Here is a 19,331-nt window from a genome sequence, read left to right as displayed (position 1 = left end):
TAATTTTAAGAGACAAAATGGCTGGTATTCTGAGAATTCCATAGAGAAATATTAACACGATTTTAAATATTTTTCTATCTACGTCTTAAATTGTGTTAAAAGGATAATATATCATGTAAGCGTAATTTATTATATAGCAATTGAACGTAAACCGACTTGCATACAGAATAGCCAGAGGCATACGAATTTTCCTGACTGCAGAATTTCCGTAAGGTGAATACAAGCCCAGAGGTAACATGCCAAAATTGTAAGAGAATGCAAATGCCTGTATGCCATTTAGAAGTGGCTTTTTTGTTGGATAAAATGTTTTAATGTCCGAGATATTCACCCCGGAATCCAATATTTGAACCAAACACTCGCATGAGCTCATTTTGAATACCATATAAGAAAACAGGCACCTATACAAACATGTTTGTATAGGTCCCTGAAGAAACTGTTAGGCAACTTTTTCATTACACTGTGTGCATAATAATTTCATTATAAGATTATGTGATTATTTATTTATGAAGATCAAAGTAATACAGGATATTTGTTTGCATTTAGATGATACCGCAAACTATTTTTGCAGTCAATTAAGACTGGTTTTATTATATTTTCACAAATGGTATATCGTTTAACTTTTATTTTCGCTGTGTGTTTTTAAGCCCACATGAGCACAACTTTTGTTATGTGATTTTGTCTTGCGAGTCGTCAACCTTCACCCTGTAAACACTAGAAGTCACATTTATTGCCAAATCTTTATGAAACTTGGTCAGAACTCTTGTCCCAATGATTTATAGGCCGAGTTCAAAAGTGAGTGTCACCGGTGAGTCTCAAAATTACAGAAAAAGCGTGTGAATACTCGAGAAGTATTTTGTCCAATCTTCATGAAACTTGCTCATTTTTATGTCTCCCACCACTATAGTGGGGGACATATTGTTTTTGGCTTGTCTGTTGGTTTGTTGCGTTGTTTGGGTGTTTGCGTTAAACTTTTAACATTTGCCATAACTTTTGCTATATTGAAGATAGCAACTTGATATTTGGCATGCATGTGTATCTCATGGAGCTGCACATTTTGAGTGGTGAAAGGTCAAGGTCATCCTTCAAGGTAAAACATATAGCTTCAAAGCGGCGCAAAAGGGGGCATTGTGTTTCTGACAAACACATATCTTGTTGTTCTATTGTTTCTCGGCGGAGTTGGAAAATAATTTTTGCCTGTTAAAAAAATTGCTTCCAGGTGACGCGCAGTTATTTGTATATTGCTATAGTAAATCATGTGTACCCTATAAGTCATATGTTGTGTCCAATCTTCATGAAACTTACTCAAAACCTCGGCAGTAATGGTATCTTGGATCAGTTTGCATAAGGTTCTTGTCAATTTGAATAAAGCGAATATTGACACAAGTGAATATTATTTTTTGTAAACAATCTAAAGTAATGTAAAGAAATTTGAAACAACTACGAAGACACAATCATTCATAATATCTTTAGGCTTGGTCATTGGAAAATATATATATACATTTCGATACTTTTAAGTTTAAAGACACGTTTTAAGTCTTATGACGTATTTTATCGAAATAGTTTAAGGTATAAATGATAGCTGTATGCTATGTTTCATCATTTTTTATTAATTGCAGGGCTCCTCTGGAACAGCGCCGCAATTTGACTATTCAATGAGTCTTGGGCCTGGGTAGAACCAGTACTTTGTGTCTTTGGGGGAGCTCGAAAGAACGTTCCCACATTGGGGATCAGTTTGGCTAACACATAGAATATGAAATTCAGATTCAACCATACCACTAGTTCACGATTACTGACGTTAATATTATTAAATCTTCCACTTTCTATTTCTAAATGATGCGACCACAATCGAAATCTCAATTGAACTGTATGTTTTTCATTATCTAAAGTCAAGTGGGTTTCAAAATTATATTCTATTTTGCATGTGTTTAAATATTAAAGTTTAATTTGAAACTGGATGCATTCAAGCTAAGTGTGAATTTAAACATCACGGACTTTGTTTTAGCATATAAATGTAATCGATTTCGTGAAACTGGTGCAACCACAAACTACCGAAACCAAGTGATCTGTGAACAGCAAACTTCAGCAGAGATTTGAATGGAACCAGTATGTGCGAGCATGGAACGACCACTCTGCGTGGAGATTGGTTAACAGCATTACACAATTTGCTCTCACATATGCTGGGTCTAGTCAAAGCTCTGTGCGGATGTTGGTAAAAAGGCATTTAAGTAGTGCCTATTGTTTAAGAGTTAATGTTTTCTTCTGGTTTAAAAGCCATTTACCGATAGCTCCCATGCTTGCATGGACCCAATGAGAAAAATTCGATATCGTCAAACAATAACATAAAAAGATAACAAATTATATATAAGTTGTTGCGTTCACAAAAATGTTTGCTTCTTGCCGATCGATAGATTGATAGATAATTTGGTAACGTGAATGTTGAAAGCAATCGTTTGATGTCGTTAGTGATTTAATTACATTTAAATTTGCCCTTAGCACATGCATTTTTTGGAAAAAAAACACCATGTAACAACTGATAAATGTCCTCACATTTACAAATAGGATGTGATTGTTTGTTTCTTTACATTCGCGGATGGATTAATCTTCGCTGAATCACACTACTTTGTCGGATTTTTAAAATAATTAGAATATGTTGAAGAAAAAATAAATAAATATGTTAACCCTGTATATTCCTAAATGTATTTTTAAAAGCGTTCGGTCCCTGGCGCCTCTTCGGAAGTAGATTTGGTTCGTTTATTAAGGACATCTCAAAGAAGAGTGTGCACCCGTGATTAACGGCCGTGTCTATGCGCCCGTTTTCAATACATACGCTGCATTATTTACAGAGAGTTGACAATCTATTCCCTAACCGGTTTGTAAGGAGATCATGCAAATCAGTAGATCATTATAGTTTAACCGGTCGCCGTGGCCTAGTGGATAAGGCGTCCACCTCGGGATCGGGTGGTCGAAGGTTCGAGCCCCATAGGGAGCGTTTGTGGAACGATGGATGTTTGTCATGGGACTTGTTCCGATATGGCCGATTCGTGAGCCGCGAATGTTTAAAATGAATGGTTACCGACTTCCATCCGCCTGGCGCCTGGCATAGTGATAGGAGTTGGGAGGTACATGGTATACACGCAAAAAGTGTCTTATAAGTCAAATTGGCTGGCCCTTTCAATAGGGGTGACACTATAATTAAAAAGACCTTTACCTTTTTATAGTTTACATCATCGGCGGACATGTTTTCATAAAGGATCAGACACGTATTTTCCATGAAGTCACTATTTTCACCTACGCGGGAGTTTTAATCGCCCAAGAGAAATACGTCACAAACTGTTATAACACGATTATACAGTATCATAGTTAAAAAAATTCAAATAAAAAAATAAGAATTTTTATACTTATAAATCAAAGAGTCTTCGTGCGGATTATAAGAGTGTAACAAATATACAAAATTATTGTAAGTAGTGAATACATAAACATATTGAAAAAACTAAACATATTTTTGAAGTGAACACCAAGGCCACAACAATAACATGTTCGAAGTGGTAAAAATATTCGAATATTATATTTTCACCAGAGGAATGTCATGTTTTACCGAACAAAAAACCAACAAAGTTAAAGTTATTTATGTAGCATTAAAAGTAAGGATCAAATAGATGAGATTACATTGGATCATACACCTTCTACATTCCCAAAAAGAGAGCGGCTGCTCCCAGCTCGGGACTTGAGGTCGGCGCGGCGCACTGGTACTGCATAGCCTACTTGCATGTTGATGCTGTTCTCGGAGCGTGATGGCGTTACTTCGGGAGCTCCTCGTCTTCATCATCAACAATCGTCGTCCTCCTCCTCCTCACCCTCCTCTTTCTCGTCTGCCGGTAGATTATCCACTGTAAATATTGTATCGCCAATGTGGAGTTTTAAATCGTACACCAATGATGCACGTTTTCCTTCAGCTTGGGCCTTGTGCAGGTATGTGTGAGAATTGTTTTTTTGAGTTCTAAAAATAATTCTTTGTCTTTATTTTCCCTAGTTTTCCTATCTGTCGAATTCACAACATCCAACCATTTCTTCTGTTCCTTCTCCGGTACACGGTTTGCCGTAAGGAAGTCTTCCCACATCTCTTCTCCGATTACTGGATGTAACCGAACGCCGATCTTTAGGAGTTCCATGGGGCCACCCTTTGCCTTGGGATACATATAGAGGTTACTGTAAAAAATCTTAAAGGCAAGTTGTTTGTAATCTTGTATGAACTCTTCTAGTGCACTTGAACACGGAGTGCACGGGGAAAAGCTGATGTAGACCTCGACAAAGACTGTACCATCAGCAATCGGAGTTGACTTTCGGCTGCAGAGATGGAAGAGAAAATGTACGAGCTTCTCAATGGTTACAATTAACTATTTATATATTTTAGAGTGAATGAACTTAATGACGATAAATAAGTGAAATATACATGGTCATATAAACAAACTGTTATAAGTATGATATAAATGCCACTCCATATACTCACAGTTTTTTATATGATTTTACGTTTGAATATATATCCATATAAAATGACAGAATAATAATTACTTCAATATTTATTCCTTAATTATTGAAAAAATGAAAAACAAATGCCATTGTTATTTAAAACGAGATGGAAGCTACTAATGTTTACGATCTTGCTATAATAATAATTATAATGACAATCTTTTGTATTTTTAACATAAATATATCTTTTAGTCATGTTAATAAAGCATATGGTCTTTTTAAATCTTCCTAACAATTCGTTGAAGCGTATATATCTTTATCAGAATATTGCCGATTTACAAAAGCAAAACACCAAGATGCTATTACAACGCAGAGAAATGCAAAAAAAAACAACGTACGACCGTGACATCAAATCAAACCATATCGAGTGCTCCGCATTAGAAAGCGTGGAAAATCGTATTCTTGCATTAAGGTATGCAATCGTTTATGCATTTCTTTAAGTACCACTGGGCGCCAACGATGTATCACGAGAGTGAGGAGCAAATCGCATTTGAGGATATACATTATGTGCAAACAGTGCCTTGTCTACTTTCCTCCTATTGCTATCATTAGAATATTATGATTGAAAGAAAGACCAATATCTTGGATTTTGTTTCCTTTTTAAAGTATTCATTGGTTTTCTGAAGTGAAATTTGTGTAAGGAGAAAAACGTAGGTCGTTATGTATCATAACGAGAATTTTTAGAAGTAAAACACACAGTTGCCTCAAATTTATTGTTATTATGAAATGTATTGAGCACCACAATATCGACGCAAGCTGTTCGTAGGTAACATAAGATACTGTCGACGTGATAACCGGCTGCAGCAAAGATGACACAACACTGAAGGTTAATTTCTCTTTTTACTCATTCCGTTCGCCGGGAAACAATTAAAGCGAGATTATACGATTTTGTTTATGTGTTAAATTGTAATATATTGATAATATATGTTACAATAACACACAATAGGCAAACAAAATTATACATTGAAGACGAATTTCATATAATGCAACAAAAACAAATAAGCGCCCCGAGCAGATTGTGACGAAGATATTTCGTAAATAATTTCCTGCAATAATCGAAGCATTCGTCTTTTAGTTAGTGTTCGTGTGTCGTATGAATAGATCGTTGCAAGAATTTAAAATGAACCGTTAAACTAAATTAAGATTCACATCGTACATGCATGATTTACATGCTGGCGAATTCGACTGTACAGACATTTTCGATTTCAGAATTAAATATCTGGCTTATTTCCCATTTACCGACACATGTTCTTCTTAACTTATTTAATTTATATTGAAATATGTGTTTCATAAGGTTTTTTTAAAACTTTTTTAGCTCATCTATTTTTTGGGAAAAAAATCTGAGCTATTGTCATCACGTCGGCGTCGGCGTTGGCGTCCGGTTAAGTTTTGCGTTTTGGTCCACTTTTCTCAGAAAGTATCAATGCTATTGCATTCAAACTTGGTACACTTACTTACCATCATAAGGGGACTGGGCAGGTAAAGTTAGATAACTCTGGCGTGCATTTTGACAGAATTATGTGCCCTTTTTATACTTAGAAAATTGAAAATTTTGGTTAAGTTTTGTGTTTAGGTCCATTTTATTCCTTAAGTATCAAAGCTATTGCTTTCATACTTGCAAAACTTACTATCATAAGGGGACTGTGCAGGCAAAGTTATGTAACTCTGACTGGCGTTTGGACGGAATTATGGGCCCTTTATACTTAGAAAATTGAAAATTTGGTTAAGTTTTGTGTTTTGGTCCACTTTACCCCTTAAGTATCAAAGATATTGCTTTCAACTTGGAACACTCGCAAACTATCATTAGGGTACAGTAGAAGGACACGTTGCATAACTCTGGTTGTCATTTTGACCGAATTATGGCCCCTTTTTTGACTTAGTAACTTTGAATATATGGTTAAATTTTGTGTTTCGATCCACTTTACTTCTAAAGTAACAAGGCTATTGCTTTCAAACTTCAAATACTTTCATGCTATCATGAGGTTACTGTACCTGGCAAGTTGAATTTTACCTTGACCTTTGAATGACCTTGACCCTCAAGGTCAAATGATTAAATTTTGCTAAAATTTCCACAACTTCATTATTTATGATTATATTTGATTGATACTTTGAAAAAACTACTCTTACCTGACATACCACAATAGACTCCACCCAAACCATCCCCCGTGCCCTCCCCCCTCCCTCCTCCCCACCGAATCTCCCCCCCCCCCCCCCCCTAATTTTATTTTTAGATAATCTCACAAGTGACAACCACACCCTCACACTTTACTCCCCCCCCCCCATCCCACCCCCCACCCCCAATTTTTTTTTGAAACGGTTTAAAAAACACAATTTTTTATTTTTATTATTTTATTTTTGAAATACTGTCCAACCATCGCACCCAAGAATCCCCCCACCCCCCCCCCCCCCACCCCGATTTATTTTTGCATTTTTTCCCGCATTTTTGGAAGATAATGTAATAAATGTCCACACCCCACACTATACACCCCTCTTCACTCCAGCCCTTCCTCCTTTTTGATTGAAATTGAGAGTCCCTTCACCTTTAAAAAGAAAATAGATGAGCGGTCTGCACCCGCAAGGCGGTGCTCTTGTATATAAATTAATACATATTTGACAAAATTGTATAATCTCGCTTTAATGTCACATCCGATAAGCCCCCGTCACACTTGACCACGTCTATGAAGACAGCGCTGCGTCCTGAAAACGTCGTAGGACGTAGCGAGGACGGGGTAAAAATATTAAAACGTGCAATCTCAAGTTCCAGCTACGCTCATACTACGTTTGCGCTAAGTTTTTACTGCGTCCAACACGTTCCCACTATGTTCTTATTGCGCGTGTATTCAGGCGGGTACCACGTCCAACACGTTCGTGCTATGCTTTAACTACGCTCGTACTAGGTTGCTACTACGACCGCCAAGATAGCACTGCGTTCTTACCACGCGCTCATCACGTTCTCACCGCGTTGATGTCACCCAAGATAAAATATGGCATGTCCTGATCATCATTTTGTTATTGGGTCTGGATCTGGAAATCCGATTGTTCCATTTTCTAAACACTTCTTCAATGCGGACTCGTTGTATATCTGGGCGTCAGACATGGACCCGTATCCACTAATATCTGTCCACACAAACTTATAATGAGCGTCCAACAAAGCCAGAAGAACCACCGAAAAGAAGCCTTTGTAATTGTGAAACAATGATCAAGTGTTATTTGGGCATCTGATAGCCACATGTTTGCCATCAATTGCTCCGCAGGCGTGGCGCACATTCCACTTTGTCTTAAACTCTTCCAAAATAGTGCGCCATTCGACTTGTGATGTTGGGTATGATGTGACTTCGTCCTTATATTCGTCAACGATTGCCCGGCACACTTCATGAATAAACAAAGATATTGTGTTCCTATCAACTCAAAAGGCGTACTGCAAGGACGGGTACATGTCGCCAGATGCCAAGTGTCGTAACGTAATCGCAAATTTCAGACCTGGATCCAGCGCTTTCCTGCAGGGGGTGTCTGGCCCCTGACATTTTGGACCAACTCGGTTGAGAAGCTCATCAAACATTTCAGGAGGGATTCTAAGAAAATTGAAGAATGACTGCTGATCTTCCATTCTTAATTCTGCCATAAGTCGGTCTTCAGCAAGACCTGGGCTGTCTTCTATTTCTTCTCCGCCTTATCCTTCTCACAAGCATTAGTGCGACCTGTCCATCGAGAAGAGCCTGTTGTCCAGCCAATACAACATGCTGGAGAAGTTCTTGGTTTCCCATTCTATATTGAAATGGAAGTGAAAGAAAAATGGATCCAGTTTTTATACTCGACCAACAGGACATGGCATGGTCGTGGCTAGAGCCTGCTGCAAACGTACCTTAGACGTTATAAGCACCGGTAGAACGTACTAAGAACCTAATGCGGTCTTATGAAACGTAGAAGGGACGTATCATTGTCACAATACTAGCGTGTAAGGGTCGAAGTGATAACCCGATGGACGTAGCAAGAACGTAGTGACAATCTAGAGACAACTTGATGCGAACGTCACACACTCGCCCACGTCTGCACTACGCATGTATTTCGTCTATGAGGTTCTTACTAGGTTTTAGCTACGTCATTACTATTACCTTACTTAGTTCTTACCACGTCCTGATTAGACCACGTCCTCGCCACGTAAGTTTTGAACATGTTCAAAGTTCACCCACTTCCTTCACGTCCATGAAGACCGTACCACGCGCAAAGCCGTGTCTACTGCGTCCTCGCTACGTTGTACACGTTCGCACTGCGTCCTGGCATATTGTTGAGGACGTAGTGAAAACGGGGCCTAGTGTGACGGGGGTATTAGAAACTATTTGGCACGGTAACGCGTTGCTTCTTAAATACAGGCACATCGCGTCCGACAGTATGCACACAATGCGGGGGTGGTATTCTGAACACACTCTTTGACAAACGAACACATAAGTGTTATGAAAAAAGGTAAGTGGGACGATTTCGCCTTTTAAACGTATCTTATCAGTAAAAATGATTGAATGCATGTTAAATACTCATCGAGTACAAAAATTTTGAACACAAAACTAACATTTAGACTTATACACTACCGTAAATTATACATTCTAAAATAAATTTTATACGACATAATTTATTTCACTCGACAATGCTATTGAATTATTTATATAATAATGTTAAATAGTTTTTATAACACGGGCCATTGTCGGTGCATACCAAACACGTGACTATGATTTAATCGCCTCTCATGATACATTGTTGGCCCCTGTGTGTCCAGTAGCTGTGATATGAAAACCCTTTCAACTATAATAAAACGAAATCAAATTCATACCGTTTTTCGTCTATTGGTGCCTTTATTTCTATTTTGAGTTTCTCTATTAGTCTGATCTCAGCGTGTTTTTCTTTACTGTTATCGATTTTTGTCCAACGATGTGTTTCTTTGCCTTTTACTGAGACTCTGTATATTAAAATTGTCCTTCTTGTAGTCTTGGGCCAGCCTCCTGGTGCTCTATACATGAATAAGCAAAACAATCTTTGAAATCTTGAAAAGATACACAATCATCAGAAGAAGAAGAAGGAGAAGAAGCAGCAACAGCCTCCTCTTCCGCCGCCTCCTCCTCCTCCTCCTCCACCACATTTTCCTCCTTCTTCTTCCTCTCGTCCTTCTTCATCTCCTTCGTCTCCTTCTTTTTCTTTTTATTCTTCTTCTCCTCCTTACCGTCATCAACATTATTATCAAAATCTTGACAAGATACCCAATCATCAGAAAAAGAAGGAGTAGAAGAAGCAGCAACAGCCTTCTCTTCCTCCTCCTCCTCCTCCACCACATTCTCCTCCTTCTTCTTCCTCTCGTCCTTCTTCATCTCCTTCGTCTCCTTCTTTTTCTTTTTATTCTTTTTCTCCTCCTCACCGTCATCAACATTATTATCATCCTTGATTTGATTTTTTTTTTAACTTGCCCGCCAATTTTTTGTCGGCCATAATTATTATTGTTCAAATTGAATCCGAGTATTTTGTGGCTACGTTTGCACACCACTATACGAACACTGTCCAGCTATATTGTGGTTATACAGCTCTTATTTGTCTAACACTCAGGTTCGGTTGATTGTGGATCAAATACTCGTCTTCACTGTCTTTGTTATCTGTGTAATACAAATATAAATAAACATATGGTTACGATCACATACTTTATTCTACGATCAGATTTTCTTTAGACCGCTGACTGTTGATTGTTGAAATAATCTGGATATTATATGAACAAAACTACATATATTCAGTAATACTTGAAGTTCTCCGTGAGTACAAATAGTTGTGTATTGTTTAAATATGCATTCGAACGTGGCATATAGACGATATTCCCTCAAAATATAGACATATACAAAAACAATTTGTATTCCAATCTTGTTCTAAAATATATATATCCAGTAACACTGCAACATTGATTTTATCGTTTAGTGAAAAAGGAAAACAAATCCAACACATATTTTTCAATAAGAGCATGAAGTGCGATAAGAACTCAAGTCTTTAAAAATGAGAGTTAAAAATAATACTTGTGTTGCAGTGTTGTTAAATGCCAACTGGTATTTGCTTATACCTCATACCTCAGTCACAAATAGACACCGATCATCGTCCGATCAGCGACCGACGTATTTTTTCGCTCATCGGGCTGGCGACCGGCCGATGTTCGCACGGAAACCGGGCCAATTTGTAGCATCGGGCGGCGTCCGGATTAATTTTAAGTCTCAACTAAAATTTTACCCGACGTCGGGCCGGGGAAGGAATCGAGTCGAGATCGAAACAAGATCGGACGATCAACGCACGGCTATCGCCCGGCGATCGCCCGACATCGGATTCATTGAACGTGTATCGGTGCCCGACGGACGCCGGACGATGCTCGTTATGATACACGTACAATGAATCCGATGTCGGGCGCACGCCGAGCGATAACCGTTCGTTGATTGTCCGATCTTTTTTCGATCTCAACTCGATTCCTTCCCGGGCCCGATGTCGGGTAAAACAAACTGTGATATAAAAAATTAATCCGGACGCCGCCCGATGCTACAATATGACCCGATGTGCGTGCGATCATCGGCCGGCGCCAGCCCGATGAGCGGAAAAAAAACGTCGGCCGCTGATCGGACGGTGATCGGTGTCTATTTGTGACTGAGAACTTTGTCACTCATCGGACGGCAGACGGCTCCGACGTGTCCAGTCTTCCCGATGCCTGGAGATCGGACACATCGGCCGGGTACCGGATTATTTGTGACTGAGGCATGATACCTCAGTCACAAATAGTGACCGATCACCGTCCGATCAGCGGGCGACGTATTTTTCCGCTCATCGGGCTGGCGCCCGGCCGATAATCGCACGGACACCGGGTCATTTTGTAGCACCGTGCGGCGTCCGTATTAATTTTAAGTCTCACTTCAAATTTTACCCGACGTCGGGACCTGGCCCTGGAAGAAATCGAGCTGAGATCGAAAAAAGATCGGACGATCAACGCACGGTTACAGCCCGGCGATCGCCCTACATCGGATTAATTGTACGCGTATCGACAAAAATCAAAGTATTTCCCAGGTATATATACCTCGGCCGACGACCGGCTGATTTACGGAGGGCCTCCGCGAGATGACTTACGGACTCCAGACGGAGCTCGTCCTGTTACACGTACAACGAATTCGATGTCGGGCGATCGCCGGGCGATAACCGTGCAATGATCGTTCGATCTTTTTTCGATCTCAACTCGATTCCTTACAGGGTCCGACGTCGTGTAAAATGTTAAATGAGACATAGAACTAATCCGGACGCCGCCCGATGCTTCAAATTGGCCCGGAGTCCGTGCAATCATCGGCCGGGCGCCAGTTCGATGAGCGGAAAAAAACGTCGTCCGCTGATCGGACGGTGATCGGTCTCTATTTGTGACTGATGTATTAAACTGTGTCACTCATCGGAAGCGGACGGCTACAACGTGTCCAGCCGTTCCGATGCCTGGAGATCGAACACATCGACCGGCGACCGGATTATTTGTGACTGAGGCATAAGAGATAATCCGGACAAGCCAAATCTCGAATGGATCATAATAGACTTATTTCGGAAATCTCCTCAATCCTGAGTGAAATATATGTCTCATTTTGATTTCAAAAGTATGAATCAGATCAAAGTAGAATCGAATGTTTTTATCGGTTACAAACAAATCTGGGTCTACTCTCGCGAACGATTTCGTCAATTAATTATATATAGAACTTATAAACCGATGTTACTTGGTTGTTAAATAGCGATAAATCATTTTGGCACTGTAATACTCAATGCATATATTAAATAAATTGTTTTCTCACTTATCTATTTACACATATACCTTCACAATGTAAAACCATAAAAAGTTTCATGGAGTACGAATTCCGTTGTTTTAACGGATTGTACATGTTATTTGAAAGCACGAGGCCTTATAGAAATTGACTTACTCTCCGTTTCTCTCGAGGTTCGCAGTCCTGTAAGGCAGCTAAATTACGACCATATTTGTAATTCATTATAATCTAAAATAATATTTACACTTGGTTATTCACACGTCACTTCGAACCTATGAAAAATAAAACTGTCTGTACAAATTTGAATATTTGTATAGAAACTGTGAATTGGTGTGTTTCATCACTGATGCGGTTCACAATGAAATGCGTGTGCAAATTTGTTTTCACAAAAAACGCTTTTGGTTTTCGCATTTGTTACGATAAGAACAATATTGACAATTTTCTGATATGGAGATATCGAATCGGAAAAACACTGTACATGCCTTTTCTTTGTTATACCTGTATCCCCGGTAGTCAGAATGTTTTCAAACTTCTAGCATCGTGATGGCATACTACGTACACATAATTCAAGAATCCGGACTTTGACATATAAGTAAGAACCTTTAAAGGGGCCTTTTCACAGATTTTGGCATATTTTGAAGTTTGTCATTAAATGCTTTATATTGATAAATGTAAACATTGGATCTTAAAAGCTCCAGTAAAAAATCAAGAATAAAATTTAAAAAAGGAAAAAAAAGTAGACGGTACCAGGGCTCGGACCAGTGACCCCCGGAGTCCTGGAATTAGTCTGAAGTAAAAATGCATTAGCCCTCTCGGATATTCCGCCGGGTATGCACAAATTTAGTATTTTATACCTTATATAAGCAATCTTCGTAGTTTCGTTAATTTAAACGACAGCAACAGAACTCTCCAAATTATTCAATCGTTTTGCGTTGCAACGCTTTATAATTTTTAGGTTTTGAAATCGTCAAAAGATACATATAATGGCTTTATTGGACTATGGTAAATGTTTAGGTATAGTGTTTCCTCACAAATATCATAACTAAAACGAAAATTTGCGAATCTGAAACAACTTTTTTCAATTTTGTCAATTTACCAAACCGTAAAAAGATCCCTTTAAAGACAACGCACCAGATGTGTTCGGAATAGGCCTTGTACGTCTTAGTATTGACTTTCTCTGAAGTATTAAAGTAAAAGTTTGATAGTGTTGGAAAAAACGAAAAAACATATGTAATATGAAATAATATGAAAGAATACAGCAATAAAAAATCTTTTTGTTCCGAAATAAATGTCTTATGACTGAAAGTTACAGTATGGACCGCCTACATTGCTATTATCACCAACATTGAACAACAAACCCATTGATGCAAAGCATTAAAGGAGTACAATTTGACATTTGATATAAGACTCAAGTAAAACACTTTTACATTATGTGTGATCTATCTATAAATAAATTATGCTATCACATTAATTAAATACGTAGGTAAATTTTCTTCAACTATTTACAAGATAATAACGTATACAAATATTCATCATGTCATGTTTGTTTCTATTATGTAATCAAGAACAATGTTTGTAATTGCATTTAAGTATACACTTTCAATCATGCCCAAGAAACAAGTAATCCAAATTAAGCCTTTATGCCATCATAAAAAAACATGCTGACTTCCTACCAACCATAGAAGTATACCAGTTAAAACAAGAGCTTTTTCTGTGAAAACCTTTTTTAACTGCACCTCGGTGTAACGTGAAAGAAGACTTCGTTGAGGTAGAGAATCGAACCTGTGGTTCCTGAGAACTGACACCCGTTTGTTTCGTATAGACCACTGACACTGTTCAATTTAAGGGAAATTTTACTTTTATTTAAAAAAATATACATTGAATGGCCCTTTCCGTTATGTTAGACCCTTTCCGCAACTTTCTATCATTCAAACTTTGAAATCCTGATCAAAGTCATTAGTTCATGAGAAAATGGATCAAAATTTTAGTGTGAACACAGTTTCATGTCCGAAAATCTAAAACATTAAGTTCTTCCTTTCCCAATGACCAAGAACTGTTAATAGAGATTGTTTTATTGTTAATTTCATTTTTTATTAATATACTTTTACAATGTAATACAGAGATTCATATTTTTTAATAAATAAAAATAAACGATATGCCTGTTTACACTTGTGTTGAATAAATCAATTCATATATACTGACATCTTGTGCATTTGCTGTGCTCCTACATGTATACACAAGAATCATGTGAGTGTTATTTTTTCGTGATAAATGATGCATGGATAGTTAATATAACCTCTTTTCAGAGCATAATTCTTTATATCAAAATTAAATCAATCCAATTCATATCGTGGCTATGAGTTCTGACAGTGTTTCACATGCAAGTATCTTACAAACAAAGCTAATCTTCAAAGCAATAATCAAAACAAATCTACTCAACGTACTGTACACAATAGTTAAAATGATCAAACATGTATACATTGCGTCTCTTTATCTAATGAAACATTTTATTAAATGGCCATTACACATTTATACTAAAATTGTTTTCTCCCATTTTGATTATTCTTGGGATAAAAAAATTCCCACAATAGAAATTTTGGAATTTCAATGTGAAAGTCACCCCAAAATGGAAGAAAAACCCATGTACTGTCATAAATAAGTGGTTTGATCAAATAAATAAGTATATGCCAGCAGATAAACAAATATTTCTCTTAAGGGCGAATAGCATTCGACTCAAGGACTATTTGAATGGTTATATATATATTCTCGTGAATATATATATATATATATATATATATATATATATATATATATATATATATATATATATATATATATACTCATACTGGGTTAAATATAGGGTCTGTGATATATTTCCGGAGTGTTGGGTACTTCCCTTTCCCATGCTAGTATCCAACTGAAAAATAGCGTGTTTTATGCGAATTACCTTCAACAACCTATATATAACTCAAAACTTAATATATCTAGTTATTTCTGCAGACAAATAACATATACATTTTTTTACTTTAAACCTCGTATCTGGGTCCCCATGACCCAATTATTTTTTATATATGTATACTCTGTGATACTTTATACCGACATACCGGGTCCCTGAGATAGTGTCACTTGAAATACGAAACATTGTTTGCTAAAAAATGAGTTGGCCTTGAGCATAGTTATATCTTGCGACACTCGCATTAGAATTGTGGTTAAGATCTTCTCGACCTCAAACTTTATATATTAAATCCTCACGATCAGATTTGTTTGTATTTGTGTGGCCTATGCATGAATCGCTCTGCATGGTTTCCTTGCATAATACATTTAATAACATTTTGAGTCGAATTCATTTTACAGAGGGAATGACACAATGGTGAACTAAATATGTGTTTAATGTTATTTTAATATTTTTTTGAATTTTTGCATTATTTGACTACGTATCGTGTTATTTTCTCCTGTTGCGTGATTTTGTAGTCGCCGGAACTTTTAAAAGCACAATGTCCTTGGTTAAACAATTGAGATAATGTAGGATAGAATCATCCTTGTAGAAATCATTGAATTATATAACAGTGGTGTCCGTGTGATGCAAGCAGCTATAATGAAACAGTTGTCGCTATAACAGTTTCATTGCAAAGATACGTAAAGGTAAAACAGTTGCGGATCGTTAATGGTAAATAGATATGACAACCAAAAACAAAACATTTATAGGATTATTAAATTGAAATGAAAAATAGAAGTCAAACGAATATTTAAACGTTACAACAATATGTATTTACTTATTGTGTTTAAACCTGACGTGATGTCACCCTGGCGTGACACGAGTATAAATGTTTTTTATGATAGCTTCGAAAAGGATTTCAAAGATAATGACTAAAACACGCAGCGATTCCTAGTACAAGAAGAGTACCGCTATTAAGACCACATTGAACACTGTAAATTGCAATTTTTCAAGATTGCATGGTCCCAAAGTATTGAATAAAGAACAAAATACCCTGTTAATTATGAAGTCCGACATGCTATTAAGACCAAGCTGAAAGTAGCGGAACTTTACTGTAGTTTTATGTGCCTTCGTGGAAAATGATCCAGTCATCGATATTCGGTCCACTTCCTCATGTCCAACAGAAAGATATTCATTTCGTGCTTTGAACTATTCTGAAGATTTTAGTCATAGTTATGTCATAAATATCGAATAGGGACTTGTAAAACCAGTTTTTTAACTTGCATTATTGCTTCGCAAGAATGGACCTGTAAAAATGCTTTCAAATTAGTTAAAAGGAAGGTATTTTGAAAAAAAATCTGATTTTGTCTTATAAACAAAAAAAAACATTGAATGTGATACATAACCCATCACAGTATCCAATAACAGACGGACGAAAAGATTTGAGTATAGCCTATAACACTTGCGACTGGGTATAATACATAAGAACCTCCAATAACTAAAGGCAGTGGCTAGTCGTACAGTCCCGTACGGCTAGACAAGAGGCTAACCGTACGGCCCCGTACGGCTAGACAATAGGCTAGCCTTACGGCGCTGTACGTATTATAGCCTTTCCTATTGAGATTGTCTAGCCGTACGGCTTATAAAGTATAGAATTGTCATTTAGTGCTGTTAATCAGTAATATGCAGCAAAGACAAATAAGCGCCCGAGCCGATTGTGACGAAGATATTTCGTACATATTTTCCTAAAATAAGGCTAGTATTCCACCAATCCGCATCCGCATCCGTATCCGCGTCAGTATCCGCAAAATCGTTATACGGACGCTATATTCCATTTATCCGCAAACGGATGCGGACGAGATAGGGACGGCATTTAGCACGATGAGAGTAGCTGTCATCTAAAAAATAAACTGAAAATCTATCGAATTCGTGAAAAAATACCCGGAATTATACAACCAACGCAGTTCTGCATATCGTGACTCTGATTATACTTTAAAGTTTAAATGTATGGAAAATCATAGCCAAGGCACTAAAAGAAGATGTTTCAGGTATTTACCATTTGTATCCTTTTACGGACAGAACGATGATTTGTACCTTATATCTACTTAAATTCACGCTTAGCAGCTTGTCCTTCATTATAATTATCTCAATAATTATAATTTTTAGTTTTATCCATATACAAAAATAAAGATACGTTCGACGTATGCGGATAAATGGAATATAGCGTCCGTATATTTTGCGGATACGGATACATTTACAGATAGATGGAATAGTAGCCCAAGAATGCTCACTTGAGCGTTCTATTGCGGACGCCTATTCGCGTGCGGATACGGATGAATGGAATAAGTGCAGTGCATTTCTACTTGTTTTATTTTTTGCGGATGCGGATATGCGGTTGCGGACAGATGGAATAGTAGCCTATAACTGAAGCATTCGTATTTTTAGTTAGTGTTCGTGTGGCGAATAAATGGTTGCAGGAATTTATCAAAGCGCTGACGTCACTGTAGGTGTTCGTTGTTGTATAAGTTTAGACGCACATCAGTTTAAAAAATTATGTTATAGCTTTTTATATTGCAAGTTTTGAATGGACACAATCCATTCAAAATTATAAAGAGTGTGTCTTAAAGCACAGGTTCAGATGGGTTTTTTTAAATCATTAATAAAAAATAAATTTTTAGCTTCGTTTTGGGAAAACAGGGCTAAATGCTTATGCATAAATTGTCATCCCAGTACAAGAGACCCTTTAAACATTATAAAATACGACATGTCGTCCTTGTTTAGCGTGTTTGCATTGCACAAGCTAATCAGTATGCACAGGCTTATCTTATTTGACATGCATTAAGCCCTGTTTTCTCTGAAAGCAGCCAGTATGTGCAGATTTTCAATGATAAACACTAGACTGGCCAATATCGTCTTACAAGCTGTTAAACTCTATTACTCATATACACCAACTGCAGTGCACCAGTGAGTGGTGGACTATAAACAGGCAAATGTGGTGGTTATCTTTCCTAGCAGACGCTAGAAGAATGTGTAGTCTGCTGCAACGGACAGTGGTTGTCTTTCCATGTCATAGTTAAAGGGATCTTTTCACGGTTTGGTAAATTGACAAAATTGAAAATAGTTGTTTCAGATTCGCAAATTTTCGTTTTAGTTATGATATTTGTGAGGAATCAGTATTACTGAACATTCACCATGGTCTAATATAGCCATTATATGCATCTTTTCACGATTTAAAAACCTAAAAATTATAGAGCGTTGCAACGCGAAACGATTGAATAATTTGGAGAGTTCTGTTGTTATCGTTTAAATTTGTGAAACTACGAAGATTGCTTATATCAGGTATAGAATACACCTCTCATGTATGCTTGGCAGGATAGCTCATTAGGCTAAAGCGTTTTTTACTCCAGGATTCCGGGGGTCACTGGTTCGAGCCCTTGTACGGGCTTCTTTTTTTCCATTTTTAAATTTTATTTTTGATTTTTTTCTGGAGCGTTAAAAATCCAATGTTTACATTCATCAATATAAAGCATTTAATGACAAACTTAAAAACATGTCAAAATCTGTGAAAAGGCCCATTTAAGGCTTCTACGCACATACCGATTTGCAAAAACATTAGCGTTAGCTGACGCTCACACTAAAAATGAACCGTTAAACTAAATTTAGATTCACATCGTACATGCACGATTTACATGCTGGCGAATTCGACTGTACATACATTTTCGATTTCAGAATTTAATATCTGGCTTATTTTGCATATATCGACACATGTTCTTCTTAACTTTTATTTAAGTTTATGTTCAAATATATGTTTAATAAGTTGTTTTTTTTTTATACACATTTTATGTAAATTAATAAATATTTGAAAAAATCGTATAATCTCGCTTTAAAAATTCTTCATCTTTCACGGCTTCCTTTCATGTCATACGGTTGCTTATTTGATTCATTAATTAGTCGACGTTCCTAAGGCGTGAAAAACCTGTATTAAAGAGTTGCGGCATCGATATTTTGAAATTTAATGACGACAGCCGTCAAAGTTACGTTCTAGAAATTGACTTACACACAATTTAAATCGG

At 37.2% G+C, this 19,331-nt stretch overlaps 1 protein-coding gene across 1 annotated transcript; it reads right to left on the bottom strand.

The window, feature by feature from the left end:
* Nucleotides 1-8,181: 8,181 nt before the first annotated feature.
* On the bottom strand, nucleotides 8,182-12,545 carry LOC127870040 (nucleolar protein 58-like). The gene is made up of 4 exons (XM_052412701.1): nucleotides 12,480-12,545; nucleotides 9,573-9,950; nucleotides 9,235-9,298; nucleotides 8,182-8,243 (listed from the first exon to the last, which is right to left on the bottom strand). The coding sequence occupies exons 1-4, from the start codon at nucleotides 12,543-12,545 to the stop codon at nucleotides 8,182-8,184; spliced, it is 570 nt and encodes a 189-aa protein (XP_052268661.1).
* Between the last annotated feature and the right edge of the window lie 6,786 nt (nucleotides 12,546-19,331).

This window comes from Dreissena polymorpha, chromosome 2 (genome assembly GCF_020536995.1).
Source record: "Dreissena polymorpha isolate Duluth1 chromosome 2, UMN_Dpol_1.0, whole genome shotgun sequence".
Lineage (NCBI taxonomy): Eukaryota > Metazoa > Mollusca > Bivalvia > Myida > Dreissenidae > Dreissena > Dreissena polymorpha.
This window is presented reverse-complemented; position numbering and strand designations above follow the sequence as displayed.